We start from the raw sequence: 16,289 nt of genomic DNA, 5'->3' as shown, positions 1-16,289 counted from the left end.
TATTTAGTAGCTAAATTATTATAAAATTTTACTTTCTTTTAAATCTACTAGTCCTAGAAACTTATATCTTCGTTTTAATATAGCTAGCTAGTTTTCTAATTAATTATTAGGTTGCTCTCCTATAGCTATAGAAGCCTTAATATAAGGTTATATTCTTTAATACTTATAATATTAAAGTTAACTTATTCGTTATAGCCCTAGATATTAATATTAAGGTAATTAATCTTTATATTAATAATTCCGTTATTATAGTTAAAGGCCTCTCTTTTAATATTTATAAGTTTATATAGATCTTTCTTATATCTTTATATAAGTTAGTAACGATTAACGACTTTAAGTAAAACGTAATTACCTATCGCGCTATAGTCTAAAAGTATATATATATAATATCCCGCGATTTAGATATCTAATACTATTTAGTCGCTATAGCTTACCGTTACTATATATAGGGTCCTTAGATCTTATTATATCGTACTAGTTTATAGCCCTTTTATAAATAGTATACCTTATTTTTTACTTAGTCCTTATTTATTTTATTTAGGTATTCTTCTTTAATTTATTATTAATATCGTTTCTTTATATTTTTATCGCGTAGTATTATATTAGGGCTTAAGAGACTAATTTCTTATAGCTAATTAAAGATTTCTTATTTCTTAACGCTATATCGTTTATATTATACTACTTTATAGTTAATTACGTACTATACTTTATAATTCTATTTATTTTCGTACTAAAGGTTAAGTTTTTATTCGGCGTCTTTTTATTTTTCGTATAGTATTTTTATATCGATTCTTCCTTAGTCGAATATAGCTTATAGCCTTTATATATATTACTAATAATCTTTTAGTATACCGTTATATCGTTTATACTATACTTATACCTTTTTATATTTATAAACTTTATAGTTCTAGTATATATATTTATTATAATCTTCTTTATTATATTTAACTTATTATATAAGTCTTTAAAAGATTAAGGGTTTAGATACCTTAAAGCGAGTAGCGCTATACTATTCCTTTATTTTAGCGTATTTATAAATTTTATATATCTCTAAAAGGTATTTTATTAGTAAACTATAATTATCGCGGTATTTAAGTAGTATACTATAATTAGGTTTTATTAATATAACTTAGTCGTTTAGGTAGCGTTAATCGATTTTCTAGTAGTCTAGTTCTATACTTAGGTAGGGTTTTAAAAGTACTTATCCTTTAAACCTAACTAAGAAAGCATCGTATTATACTTTTATCTAAAAGTATATTATATAATCTAGGTAGACGTATAATATCTATAAAATATACTTATAGTACTTATAAGTAAGTAGTATTTATAGATCGTCTTTAAATTCTCCTTATAGTTACTATTCTTATTATAGAGCTATAAAGGTATTAACTATAGCGATAGCTATAGCGTAGTCTCCTTTATATAGTACCGGTTAATATTAAATTAATATAGCTTATTAGTTTTCTATAAGAATTTAAGGTATTTATTAGGTTCTAATTTTAAGTATTTCTTTAAATTCTTTAAAGTATAAAGCGTATTCTCTAATTATAGTATTTTCTCTTAGTAATAAAGGTAGTAGTATAAGTTCGTTCTTATCTTCCGTTTCTCTAGGTATTTCTTATTCTTTAGAGCTTATATCGTCGATACTTTATTATCCCTCTTTAGGTTATTATTTAAGTTTTATAAGTATAAAGGCTATATTTATATCTTCTTTATTATATTATTTATAGGCTGCTTATTATTATTATTAATTTTTATTTTATATATCTTCCTAGTATTATAGAGTAGGTAAAGGTATATATATAGGTGCCGTCTATAGGATAATATTAATAAGCTATATAGAGCTCTTTTATACGTAGCTAGCCCGCCCTTATACTTATAGGATCCGGCCCTCTATACGTAACTATATAGCTTAGGCCGCGGCCTAAGCCTATTACCTATAATAGTTAAAGACTCTTATATAATGCCCTCCCTTAAGCGCGGTATAGCGCTACCCTATTAACGGCTCCTATATAATTAGGCCTATATAGCGGGCTCTTCCCTACCCTTTCCCGTTAATAGGGCCGGCCCTACTAGCCTTATTATCCCCGCGCCCGTTAGCCTAGGTAGCCGGGACCTAGCTCTATACTTATCGGCTAGCTAGTTATTTAAATAAGGGCGTAACCTATTATATACGCCTCTAAGTAGCCGGCGGCTAGTCCGGACCTACGTAAGCCTTAGGTTGCCCGTTCCCTTTACCTTAGGCAATATCCTTTACTAAGAGGTATATAAAGCGGTATCCCCCTTTTCCCCCTTCCCTTCCTTCTCTCCCTTCTTTAACTATAGTAGTAGTATTAATAGGTAAGTTCCGCTTTACCTAAGGCGTTAGTCTATTCCTAGCTATATAGGCCGTTCTATTAACGTATACTTATAGTAGTAGCGGTAGTAGTAATAATAGCCCTAATAATAATAATAACTCTAATTAATAAGTTCCGCGCCCTATAGAGCGGGAGGCCGCTTTTTATCGTGCTAACTTCCGCGATAGATATATCCGCCTCTCCCTCTCCTACCTCCTCCTTCTCGGAGCGTACGGAGTTATTCGTCGACGCTGCGCTAGCCGCGGCCGACGACGACTCCGCCGCTACCGCCGCTCTTGCCCGCGCCGTTACTACCGCTCCTACCGCCGCCGCCGCCGCCTCTACTACGCTATTCGCTCTTACGTCGCCCCTTAGGGTAACGACGCCGTCCCCGCCGCTACCTATAACGCCCGGCCCCTCGGCCCCCGCCTCCGTCTCCGTTACCCCCGTAAGTCTATAGTTAGGTAAGCGTAATAGACGTTATCCGCTAACCTCTTATAGTATAAGCGCTAAGTATAGGCCGGCGCCGCCTACTCGGCCCCTTATATACGTTATACGTCGTAAGAGCTCGACTACTCCGACTAAGCCGGGCGCCGCTATAGCGGCAGCTGCTACTAGTGCGCGCGAGCTAGCCGTGCCTATAAGGCGGCGCCTCCTATCTTACTCGCTACGGCGTTAGCTTAAAAGGCCGGCTCGTATAGGTAGGCGCGGGGGGCTACTAAGAAGCGCCTTACCGCCGCTGCCGCCGCCTACCGTAACCTCCGCGCCCTCGCGCGATAGGGCCTTATACCTAAGTAAGTCTTACTCCTCTACTCCCTTATTTCCGCTTTTAATATACCCGGCGCTAAGGATACTACCTCTATTGCCCTATCGGCGGGCCCCTTAGCCGTGCCCGCCTCTACTACCGCCGCTGCCCCTACCGCCGCCGCTAGCCGCCGCCCCTTTACCCCTAGAGCCGCCGCCGCCGCTAACTAGCTTATAGGCTTAGAGGGCCGCCTTAGCGCCCTAAAGACCGCCGCCGCCGCTAATAAGAAAGAGGAGGCCGACGAGGATAACGATAACGAAGATAATAATAATAATAATAATAATAAGGAATAGGCCTAGGTAGTTTAAGAGCTCTACTTTATAATAAATACTATTTTTATCTTTACTTATACTATTACGCTTATATTACCTATATTACTATAACTGCCCCCTTTATTATACTTACTTTATAGTCTTAGCCTAGGCTACTATTAATAGTCCGCTAGTCCGTCGTTCTTATCTACTATTTTAAATAAGGCTTTAAACTTATCGAGGGCTATAGTTCCTATAAACTTATATATAGGTTCCTATATAAGGTTAAGATACCTATACTACTTAACGAGGACCTCTTAGCGTTTCCCTTTACTAACCTTTTTCTAGCGCGCGGCTTATATCTCTTTAACCTCGAACTCGTCCTCTCCTTTTACCTTAATTATAGGCGGTTAAGCGTCCGCTACTTCTTATTTAGGCAGCGGGTTAAAGGAGGCTCTATAAAAGAGGTCTATATTAATCTTATTATAGACCCCTATTAAGAGACTATCGAGCTCTATAACCTACGGGCTAATAACCCTCTATACTATAAACTTTATATATAGCTAGTTAAGCTTCTTCTTTAGCTATACCGACCTATAGTTACGGAGGTCTAGCTATACCTTATCTCTTACTATAAACCTATCTACTAGGGCCTTAGTCTTATTAGCGTGCCGCTCTTAATCTTACGCCGCGGCGGCTATCGCGGATTAGTAATAATCTATAGTCTTTTATAGCTTTTATATAAACGTAGAGGCGCGGCCCTCTAGTAATAAATTACTATACTACTCCGCTACTATATCTACGGTAAAGGGAACTAATAAGGGTAGTTTAAAGCTATATATTATAAAAAAAAGGGCTATCCTAATAGAGGTATATAGTTTACTATTTAATATAAGTTAGGCCGTAAGGAGCTAATAGTCTTAGTCTACTTAGTTACGGGCTATAACGGCCTATAAGTAAGCCTATACTTCTTAGTTAACCCTCTTAGGCCCTCTATTAGTCTATAGGTAATATACTATACTAAGTAGCTACGTAATTTAAAGTAGCTAGTATAGGTACTACTAAAAGCGGCTAGTTTAATTCGATCCCCTATCGCTTATAATAAAGGCTAGCTAGCTATATAAGTAGGCCTAGTACTATAAGAAGCGCTTTATATAAGACTCTATATCTATAGATAGTATTAGCTTTAATACTATAGACTTACTAAGTCGGTCCTTAATTACCTATATATAGTAGTTGCCGCCCTCTATAAGTAGGAGGTCCGTTATAAAGTCTATCTATATATATATATAGAACTAGTCGGGTACTAGAAGCTACTTAAGTAGCCTTTTAAGCTATGCCCTTTAAATCTTAGTACGGCTATAGATATTATAGTTATAAAGGAAGTAGCGAACGTAGTACTATAGGAGGGGCTAGTAGAAATCCCTTATAAGGCCTACTACTATGCCCTACCTACCTAGGTAGCCTATAATACTAAAGTTATAGACGAGCTAGACTAGCTTCCCTTAAAGCTCGTTCTATTTATCTAGCTCTAGCGGTCTATCCTTCTCCTTAGCTTCTATAGTATACGGCGCGCCTAGCACCTATAGTCTCCCTTACTAACGTAGGTGCCCTTATAGGTCGATATAATAGTCGGCTACTTATACCTTTAGCTTTAGCTTTAGATCGAGGTATTAAGCGCCGGACTTAATAGCGCGGCGCACGCTCTTATAGGTATAGTCTAGAGACGATATCCTATCCTATAAGCGCTAGAGGACCTTATCTTAGAATACCTACGCCGTACGCGCCCCTAGGCCGGTCTATCCCTCCTTACTAGGCCGAGGTAAAGGTATAGGGGAAGGCTTATCCGTTAGCGCTACGCCTTCCCTTACTAGGGAAGCTCCTATATAAGTCCGTAGTATAAGAGTCTTTAACTATTATAGGTGATAGGCTTAGGCCGCGGCCTAAGCCGTGTAGTTACGTACGGAGGGCCGGATCCCATAAGTATAGGGGCGGGCCAGCCGCGCATAGAAGAGCTCTATATAGCTTATTAACATTATCCTACGGACGGCACCTACGCATACGCCTCTACCTACTCCGTAATAGTATAAGCTATTAACTAATAGATCTAATAGATATCTCCCTAAAAAGGGTGCCGCTTCCCTAAGGGAGCACCCCGCTACCCCCTAGGCGGATAGGAAGTATTATAGCTATCCTAGAAGCGATTAGAAGCGCGACGGCTAGCGAGAAGAACGAGGTTCTCGCTATACTAAGGGAGCCGTCTATAAGACTAGCGTTAACCCCTACGACCTTAGCAACACCGGTTACAGCGGCGGCACCACCGATATAGAAGCCGCTTCCCTAGCCGACTTAGGACGGCAAGCCTAAGTCCTTCTACTTCTTCCTTAGCCGGCTATAGACGAAGTTTATAATAGATAAGAAATAGGGCCTAAACGGCTATCGTAATATAGCGTGGTATTCGCTCCTCTATACGCTACCGGAGCCCTAGATACGGCGGATCTCCGGATTCTAGGACAAGGGCGGCCCTAGAAGCAAACGCGACCTATAGGACTTCTTCTAATACCTTATATATACGTTCGGCAACGTATAGGAGCGGGAGAAGGCGTAGGATAGGCTACGGACCCTTAAGTAGAGGGACGGGCAGACCTTTAGCGAATTCCTCCCCGACTTCGAAGAGACGCTCTTACGAGCAGCGGGAACCACGGTATAGGAAGACAGCGCGAAGCTTATATAGTTACGGAACTTAATTACGCCGGCCCTACGGGAGCTACTTATCCCCGTAATTATGCCTACTAACTACGGCGAGTACGTAAGCCGGTTAATAAAGGTAGCATAGGGCTACGAGCAGACGCCGCGTTTCTAGAAGCTTCGTAAGCGCACGCCGTATAGCGGTAACGGGATCACCGCCCCTCTATAAGAGGAATAGCCGACTATCGACACTAACGGAGACACCCTAATATCGGCTACCCGCACGGACCGAGCTAAACGCGGTAGGAAGTCGTCTTCGAATATCCTGACTATCCCGCCTCTAAGTAGCGCGAAGTAGGTAACGAGCGAGGAAATCGAAAAGGAAGGCTAACGGCCGCTGCCTACGTTACGGCGCGTCTATATACTTTATATTAAAATGACCCTTCCTTTTAGCTAAGCGGCCTATAGTAGTTCGAGTAGCGAAGATAGAACCGCTCCTTGCCTTAGACGACGAAGAGGACTCCGCTCCCTTAGGCCTAGAGGAAAAAGAGTAGCTCCGAAGTAAAGACGGGCTCTAGAGCCCTAATTGCTAGCACTAGTAAAGGAGAAGGAGGAATTATCCGCCCGTATAGAAGAGGAGCCTACTTTAATATAGGTTATAGTTAATAACTCCTTACCCGTCGCCGCCCTTATAGACGAGGGCTGCTAGTACTACGCCGTAGTTAACAAGGCGCTTATACGAGAGATATAAGTGCCGGTAGAAAAGATCGCCCTAAGGCGAGTAAAGGGCGCCTTAGGCGCGATAGAGGGTGCGGTAATTAGGGGCATTACATAGCTAGCTATAGAGGTCGACGGTTACTATAAGCTTATCGTGGCCTATATAATCCCCTAACTAGAGTTTCCCCTAATCCTTAGGAAACCCTAGTTATTATATATAGAGTTATACTTAGTTCCGTACTAGAAGAAGCTATAGTTTAGGCCTACGCAACGGTAGGTCCGCTACGACGACGGTTCCGTAGGCGTAGGACTAGGCGTGCGAGCTTTATACTCGGCATAAGAAGTCCTTGCCTCTATCTTTATAGGAACCATGCGACGGTTAGAGCGGGAGGAAGGCCGGGCAGCGGCTAACGTAGCGGTCTACGTAGTTAGCCTAGCGGACATCGATAAGGCCCTCTAGGCGAAGAAGCCGAAGTCGCCCTCTCAGCTACGGTAGTAGATACTAGAGCGCTTTTACGACCTCCTACCGCTATTCGAGTCCTAGGAAGCGGATAAGCTTAACCCGTATAAGCCGGGGGTAGACTATAAGATCGTACTCCGCACCGATAAGAAGGGGTAGGAACTGCCCGCACTATTCGGACCGCTATATAGTATATTACACCTAGAACTACTAGTGCTAAAGAAGACGCTAAGGGACCTCCTAGATAAGGGTTTTATTTAAGTAAGCAGCTCTAAAGTAGGAGCGCCGGTCCTATTTATACGTAAACTAAGGGGCGGGATATAGTTCTATTACGACTATAGGGCTCTAAACGCAATTACGAGGCCGGACCGCTACCCCTTGCCCCTAATCTCGGATACGCTCTATAACCTTTCGAAGGCGAAGTAGTTTACGAAGCTAGATATAAAATAGGCGTTCTATAAGGTACGGATCTCGGAGGGTAACGAATAAAAGACGGCGTTCTATATACGCTATAGCTTATTTAAGTAGCTTATAACGCCCTTCGGCCTCTTAAGAGCGCCCGCTACCTTCTAGCGTTATATTAATAATATACTTTAGGACTTCCTCGATAAGTTCGCCTCCGTATACGTAGATAATATCCTTATCTATACGAGCGGCTCCTACAAGGACTATATATAGAAGGTACGGAGGGTCCTAGAGCGCCTCTAACTTTATAGGCTCTACCTCGACCTAGATAAGTGCGAATTCGGGGTTAAGAGGGTTAAGTACCTAGGCTTTATTATCTACGCCGGCGTAGGTATATAGGCGGATCCTATAAAGATCTAGGCGATTCGGGACTAGGCTACCCTAACTATATAGATAGGCGTACGGAGCTTCCTTAGGTTCGCGAACTACTATAGGATATTTATTAAGGGCTTCTCCCATATTATAATGCCCCTAAATAAGATTACTAGGAAGCGGACCGCCTTTTACTAGGGGCCCGTATAGGAAGGAGCGTTCCGTACGCTTAAGGACCTATTCTCTTAAGCCCCGGTGCTGCTCTAGTAGGACTTTAACCGGTCTACGTTAGTTAAAGCGGACTATAGCGGCTAGGCACTCAGAGGAACGCTCTCCTAGGAGGTAGACGGGCGGAAGTAACCGGTAGCGTTCTACTCCCGTAAGCTAACCTTAGTAGAGCGGAATTATACTATTTACGATAAGGAGATACTAGCGATTATTAGCTGCCTCGAGCAATAGTAAGCGGAGCTCCGGAGCTATAAGAGCTTCGAGGTTCTTATAGACTATAAGAACCTCGAGTACTTTATAACCCGCTAGCACCTCTCGGAGCGGCAAGCCCGCTAGGCGGAGTATCTCTTACGCTTTAACTTCTCGATTAAGTACCGGCTAAGGCAGGACTCCGTAGTCCTAGATACGCTTTCCCGGAGGGATTAGGACCGGCTAACGGGAGCGGACATCGAGGCCCGGGATCTATAGCTTATCCCGTAAGAAGCGCTACGGACTTATATAGGAGCTTCCTTAGTAGAGGAAGGCGCGGCGCTAACGGATAAGCCTTCCCCCGTACCTTCGCCTCGGCCCGGCGAGGAGGGATAGACCGGCCTAGGGGCGCGTGCGGCGCGGGTGTTCTAAGATAAGGTCCTCTAGCGCTTATAGGATAGGATGTCGTCTCTAGACCGCACCTACGAGAGCGTGCGCCGCGCCGTTAAGTCTAGCGCTCGACGCCTCGATCCGAAGCTAAAGCTAAAGGTATAAGTAGCCGACTATTATATTAACCTACGGGGGCACCTATATTAGCGGGGGAGACTATAGGTGCCGGGCGCGCCGTATACTATAGAAGCTAGGGAGAAGGATAGACCGCCGGAGCTAGACGAACGGAACGAGCTCCGAGGGAAGCTAGTCTAGCTCGTCTATAACTTTAGTATCGTAGGCCACCCGGGTAGGCAGGGCATAGTAGTAGGCCTCGCGAGGGATTTCTACTAGCCCCTCCTATAGCACTACGTTCGCTGCTTCCTCCGTAACTACGATATCTACGGCCGCACTAAGATTTAGAGGGCGTAGCTTAAGGGGCTACTTAAGTAGCTTCCGGTGCCTAACCGGTTCTATACGTATATATAGATAGACTTTATAACGGACAGGACCGACTTAGTAAGTCTATAGTATTAGAGCCGATGCCGTCTATAGATACGGAGTCCTACGTAGAGCGCTTCCTATAGTGCTAGGCCCGCTCGTATAGCTAGCTAGCCTCTATTATAAGCGATAGGGGATCGAATTAGACTAGCCGTTTTTAGTAGCACCTATACTAGCTACTTTAGATTACGTAGCTACTTAGTATAGTATATTACCTATAGACCGACGGAGGGCCTAAGAGGGTTAACTAGGAGGCGTAGGCTTACCTATAGGCCGTCGTAGCCTATAACTAAGCAGACTAGGACCGTTAGCTCCCCGCGGCCTAACTTACGTTAAATAGTAAACTATATACCTTTATTAAGATAGCCCCTTTCTTTATAACGTATAGCTTCGAACTACCCTTACTAGTTCCCTTTACCGTAGGCGTGGTAGCGGAGTAGTATAGTAATTTATTACCGGAGGGCCGCGCCTCCGCGTTCGTACGAAAGCTATAGGAGACCACGGATTATTGCTAATCCGCGATAGCCACCTCGGCGTAAGATTAAGAGCGGCACGCTAATAAGACTAGGGCCCTAGTAGATAGGTTTACGGCAGGAGATAAGGTATAGCTAGACCTCTATAACTATAGGTCGGCACGGCTAAATAAGAAGCTTAACTAGCTATACGCGAAGTTTACGGTATAGAGGGTTATTAGCCTATAGGTTATAGAGCTCGATAGTCTCCTAACGGGGGTCTATAATAAGATTAACGTAGACCTCCTTCGTAGAGCCTCCTCTAACCCGCTGCCCGGATAAGAAGTAGCGGACGCCTAACCGCCCGCAATCGAGGTAAAGGGAGAGGACGAGTTCGAGGTCAAAGAGATATAGGCCGCGCGCTAGAAAAAGGTCGGTAAGGGGAAACGCCGGGAGGTCCTCGTTAAGTAGCGCGGGTATCTCGACCCTACATAGGAACCCATACGTAAGTTTACGGGAACCGTAGCCCTCGATAAGTTTAAAGCCTTATTTAGAATAGTAAACGAGAACGATAGACTAGCGGACTACTAATAATAGCCCGGGCTAAGACTATAAAGTAGGCATAGCGGAGGGGGTAGTTACGGCAATATAGGCAATATAAGCGTAATAGTATAGGCAGAGATAAAAATAGCGTTTATTATAGGGCGGAGCCCCTAGACTACCCGGGCCTATTCCTTATCGTTATTATTATTATTATCTTCGTTATCGTCGTCCTCGTCGGCCTCCTCCTTCTTATTAGCGGCGGCGGCGGTCTCTAGGGCGCTAAGGCGGCCCTTTAAGCCCATAAGCTAGTCGGCTACGGCGGCGGCTCTAGGGGTAGAGGGGCGGCGGCTAGCGGCGGCGGCAGGGGCAGCGGCGGTAGCGGAGGCGGGCACGGCTAAGGGGGCCGCCGATAGGGCGACGGAGTAGTATCCTTAGCGCCGGGTGCGTTAGAGCGGAAATAGGGAGCGGAGGAGTAGGACTTACTTAGGTATAAGGCCCTATCGCTCGAGGGCGCGGAGGTTATAGTAGGCGGCGGCGGCGGCGGTAAGGCGCTTCTTAGTAGCCCCCCGCGCCTACCTATACGAGCCGGCCTTCTAAGCCGACGCCGCAGCGAGTAGGATAGGAGGCGCCGCCTTATAGGCGCGGCCGGCTCGCGCGCACTAGTAGCAGCTGCCGCCGCGGCGGCGCCCGGCCTAGTCGGAGCAGTCGAGCTCCTACGACGCACAACGTATATAAGGGGCCGAGCGGGCGGCGCCGGCCTATACTTAGCGCTTATGCTATAGGAGGTTAGCGGACAACGTCTATTACGCTTGCCTAACTACGGACTTACGGGGTAGCGGAGACGGAGGCGGGGCCGAGGCCGGGCGTTACGGGTAGCGGCGGGGACGGCGTCGTTACCCTCAGGGGCGACGTAAGAGCGAATAGCGTAGCAGAGGCGGCGGCGGCGGCGGTAGGAGCGGTAGCAGCGGCGCGGGTAGGAGCGGCGGTAGCGGCGGAGTCGTCGTCGGCCGCGGCTAGCACGGCGTCGACGAACGACTCCGCACGCTCCGAGAAGGAGGAGGTAGGAGAGGGAGAGGCGGATATATCTATCGCGGAAGTTAGTATAACGGAATACGGCCTCCCGCTCTATAAGGCGCGGAACTTATTAGTTAGAGTTATTATTATTATTAGGGCTATTATTGCTACTACCGCTACTACTACGAGTATACGTTAATAGAGCGGCCTATATAGCTAGGAACGGACTAACGCCTTAGGTAGAGCGGAACTTACCTATTAATGCTATTACTACGGTTAAAGAAGGGAGAGAAGGAAGGGAAGGGGAAGGGGATGCCGCCTTATATACCCCTTAGTAGAGGATACTGCCTGGCGAGGGACGGCAACCTAAGGCTTACGTAGGTCTAGACTAGCCGCCGGCTACCTAGGGGCGCATATAATAGGTTACGCCCTATTTAAACGGCTAGCCGGCCGACGAGTATAGAGCCGGGGAGGGCATTATATAAGAGTCTTTAACTATTATAGGTAATAGGCTTAGGCCGCGGCCTAAGCCGTGTAGTTACGTACGGAGGGCCGGATCCCGTAAGTATAGGGGCGGGCTAGCCGCGTATAGAAGAGCTCTATATAGCTTATTAATATTATCCTACGGACGGCACCTACGTATACGCCTCTGCCTACTCCGTAACACGTAGCGCTTCTTACGAGATAAGCTATAGATCCTAGGCCTCGATATCCGCTCCCGTTAGCTAGTCTTAATCCCTCTAGGAAAGTATATCTAGGACTATAGAGTCCCGCCCTAGCCGGTACTTAATCGAGAAGTTAAAGCGTAAGAGATACTCTACTTAGCGGGCTTACCGCTCTAAGAGGTACTAGCGAGTTATAAAGTACTTAAGGTTCTTATAGTCTATAAGAACCTTAAAGCTCTTATAGCTCTAAAGCTCCGCTTACTATTACTTAAGGTAGCTAATAATCGCTAATATCTCCTTATCGTAAATAGCGTAATTCCGCTTTACTAAGGTTAGCTTATAGGAGTAGAACGCTATTAGTTACTTCTACCTATCTACCTTCTAAGAGAGCGTTCCTTTAAGTGCCTAGCTACTATAGTCCGCTTTAACTAACGTAGACTAGTCGAAGTCCTACTAGAGTAGTACCGGGGCTTAAGAGAATAGGTCCTTAAGCGTATAGAACGCTCCTTCCTATATAGGCCCTTAGCGAAAGGCGGTCCGCTTCCTAGTAATCTCATTTAAGGGCATTATAATATAAGAGAAGCCCTTAATAAATATCCTATAATAGTTCGCGAACCTAAGGAAGCTCTATACGCCTATCTACGTAGTTAGGGTAGCTTAGTCCTAAATCGCCTAGATCTTTATAAGATCCGCCTATATACCTACGCCGGCGTAGATAATAAAGCCTAGGTACTTAACCCTCTTAACCTTAAATTTATACTTATCTAGGTCGAGGTAGAGCCTATAAAGTTAAAGGCGCTCTAGGACCTTTTATACTTTCTATATATAGTCCTTATAGGAGCCGCTTATATAGATAAGGATATTATCTATATATATAGAGGCGAACTTATTAAGGAAGCCCTAAAGTATATTATTAATATAATACTAAAAGGTAGCAGGCGCTCTTAAGAGGCTAAAGGGCGTTATAAGCTACTTAAATAAGCCGTAGCGTATATAGAACGCTATCTTCTACTCGTTACCATCTAAGATCTATACCTTATAGAACGCCTATTTTATATCTAGCTTTATAAACTACTTCGCCTTCGAAAGGTTATAAAGCGTATCTAAGATTAAAGGTAAAGGGTAGCGGTCTAGCCTTATAATTACGTTTAGAGCCCTATAGTTATAATAGAACTATATCCTACCCCTTAGTTTACGTATAAATAAGACCGGCGCTCTTACTTTAGAGCTACTTACTTAAATAAAACCCTTATCTAGGAGGTCCCTTAGCGTCTTTTTTAGCACTAGTAGCTCCGCGTATAATATATTATATAGCGGTCTAAACAGTATAGGTAGTTCCTACCCCTTCTTATTAGTATAGAGTACGATCTTATAGTCTACCCCTAGCTTATATAGGTTAAGCTTATCTACTTTCTAGGACTTAAATAGTAATAAGAGGTCGTAAAAGCGCTCTAGTATCTACTACTATAGCTTAGAGGGCGACTTTAGCTTCTTCGCTTAAAGGGCCTTATCGATATCTACTAGGCTAACTACGTAGACTACTACGTTAGCCGCTGCCTAGCCTTCCTCCCGCTTTAACCGTCGTATAGTTCTTATAAAGATAGAGGTAAGGACTTCTTATACTAAGTATAAAGCTCGCACGCCTAGTCCTACGCTTATAGAACTATCGTTATAGTAGACCTACCGTTACGTAGGCCTAAACTATAGCTTCTTTTAGTATAAAACTAAGTATAACTCTATATATAATAACTAGGGTTTCCCGAGGATTAAGGGAAACTCTAGTTAAGGGATTATATAAGCTACGATAAGCTTATAGTAACTATCGACCTCTATAGCTAGCTACGTAATACCCCTAATTACTATACCCTCTATCGCGCTTAAGGCGCCCTTTACTCGCTTTAAGGCGATTATTTCTACCGGCACTTATATCTCTCGTATAAGCGCCTCGTTAACTACGGTATAGTACTAGTAGCCCTTATCTATAAGGGCGGCGACGGGTAAGGAGTTATTAACTATAACCTATATTAAAGTAAGCTCCTCTTTTATACGGGCGGATAATTCCTCTTTCTCTTTTACTAGTGCTAGTAATTAAGGCTTTAGAGCCTATCTTTGCTCTAAAGCTACTCTTTTTCCTCTAGGCTTAAAGGAGCGGAGTCCTCTTTATCGTCTAAGGTAAGGAGCGGTTTTATCTTCGCTACTTAAACTACTATAGGCCGCTTAGCTAAAAGGAAGGGGCATTTTAATATAAAGTATATAGATACGCCGTAACGTAGGTAGCGGCCGTTAGCCTTCCTTTTCCCGATTTCCTCGCTCGTTACCTACTTCGCCCGCTACTTAGAGAGCGGGATAGTATAGGGGATATTTAAAGATAACTTCCTACCGCGTTTAGCTCGGTCTATACGGGTAGCTAATATTAAGGTATCTCCGTTAGTATTGATAGTCGGCTATTCCTCTTATAAAGGGGCGGTAATCCTATTACCGCTATATAGCGTGCGCTTATAAAGCTTCTAGAAACGCGGCGTCTACTTATAGCCCTATACTACCTTTATTAACCGGCTTATATACTCGCCGTAGTTAGTAGGTATAATTATAGGGATAAGTAGCTCTTATAGGGCCGGCGTAATTAAGTTCCGTAACTATATAAGCTTCGCGCTATCTTCTTATACCGTAGTTCCCGCTACTCGTAAGAGCGTCTCTTTAAAGTCGGGGAGGAATTCGCTAAAGGTCTACCTATCCTTTTACTTAAGGGTCTATAGCCTATCCTATGCTTTCTCCCGCTCTTATACGCTACTAAACGTATATATAAGGTATTAGAAGAAGTCCTATAGGTCGCGTCTACCTTTAGGGCCGCCCTTATCTTAGAATCTAGAGATCCGCTATATCTAAGGCTTTAGTAGCGTATAAAGAAGCGAATACTACGCTATATTACGATAGCCGTTTAGGCCCTATTTCTTATCTATTATAAACTTCGTCTATAGCTAGCTAAGGAAGAAGTAGAAGGACTTAGGCTTACCGTCCTAAGTCGGCTAGGGAAGCGGCTTTTATATCGGTAGTGCCGCCGCCGTAACCGGTATTACTAAGGTCGTAGGGGTTAACGCTAGTCTTATAGACGGCTCCCTTAGTATAGCGAGAACCTCGTTCTTCTCGCTAGCCGTCGCGCTTCTAATCGCTTCTAAGATAGCTATAATACTTCCTATCCGCCTAAGGGGTAGCGGGGTGCTCCCTTAGGGAAGCGGCACCCTTTTTAGGGAGATATCTATTAGATCTATTAGTTAATAGCTTATACTATTACGGAGTAGGTAGAGGTATATATATAGGTGCCGTCCGTAGGATAATATTAATAAGCTATATAGAGCTCTTCTATACGCGGCTAGCCCGCCTTTATACTTATAGGATCCGGCCCTCCGTACGTAACTATATAGCTTAGGCCGCGGCCTAAGCCTATTACTTATAATAGTTAAAGACTCTTATACTTAGAATCGTTTACCGTTCTTTTTAATTTAGTCTTAAGAGACTCCTTTAAGATAAGGGTATTTTAGTTCTATAAATTTAACTTATTTCTATATTTTAGGATCCCTTTATTATATTATTATAAGGGTTTTCCTTAGTAGCTTTAGGAACTATCTAATACTATTCTTATCGCTTAGGTATACTATATATTTATCGTTATAGTATATAGTCTAACTAAGGAGTTTATACTTTAGTTCTTATTTATTAGTAGCGTTTAAGTATTTCTTACCTTTTAAGGCTAGTGCCTAATAGGTTTTCTTCTCCTTACGAGGTTATCTATATTCTTTAAAGTAATATCTAAGTTTCCTATAGTTAAAACACTTTCTTTTACTTTTCTATATTATATCTAGATCTATCTTACCTAGGTTAGTTATATAAGCGTAGGTAATAGGTGTTTCGCGCTTCTTTTTATAGTTAGCGCGTTAGTTAAAGTTATTCCTATAAGAAGGGTTTTAGTTTCCTCTTCCTTATTTCTTTTCTTAGCGTCGCGTATATTATCTATCGTCGATTTATATTATTATAGTAATATAGTCCGAGAGGTTATTAAGTCGATTTTCCTTATAGAGCTCGTCCTTAACTTCTTCTTTAAGCCTATTATAGAATTATAATATAAGAGGTTTATCGTCTTAATTAAGTTTTAAGGTAACTTAACGGAACTTCGTAGTATAATCTAATACTAAGATCTTTTATCGGAGTTCTCGAAGTTTCTATTTAGCTTCTTATT

General features: G+C 43.3%; 1 protein-coding gene across 1 annotated transcript; it reads left to right on the top strand.

Annotated features, from left to right (window-relative positions):
• Positions 1 to 1,963: 1,963 nt before the first annotated feature.
• HRG_02603 (uncharacterized protein) lies at positions 1,964 to 2,849 on the top strand (the record flags this gene model as incomplete). Its single annotated transcript, XM_044861074.1, has 3 exons — positions 1,964 to 1,982; positions 2,525 to 2,784; positions 2,838 to 2,849. 3 exons carry the CDS (start codon positions 1,964 to 1,966, stop codon positions 2,847 to 2,849), a joined length of 291 nt encoding a protein of 96 aa, XP_044724707.1.
• Between the last annotated feature and the right edge of the window lie 13,440 nt (positions 2,850 to 16,289).

Source organism: Hirsutella rhossiliensis (assembly GCF_020360975.1).
Source record: "Hirsutella rhossiliensis strain HR02 chromosome Unknown scaffold00002, whole genome shotgun sequence".
Taxonomy (NCBI): domain Eukaryota; kingdom Fungi; phylum Ascomycota; class Sordariomycetes; order Hypocreales; family Ophiocordycipitaceae; genus Hirsutella; species Hirsutella rhossiliensis.
This window is presented reverse-complemented; position numbering and strand designations above follow the sequence as displayed.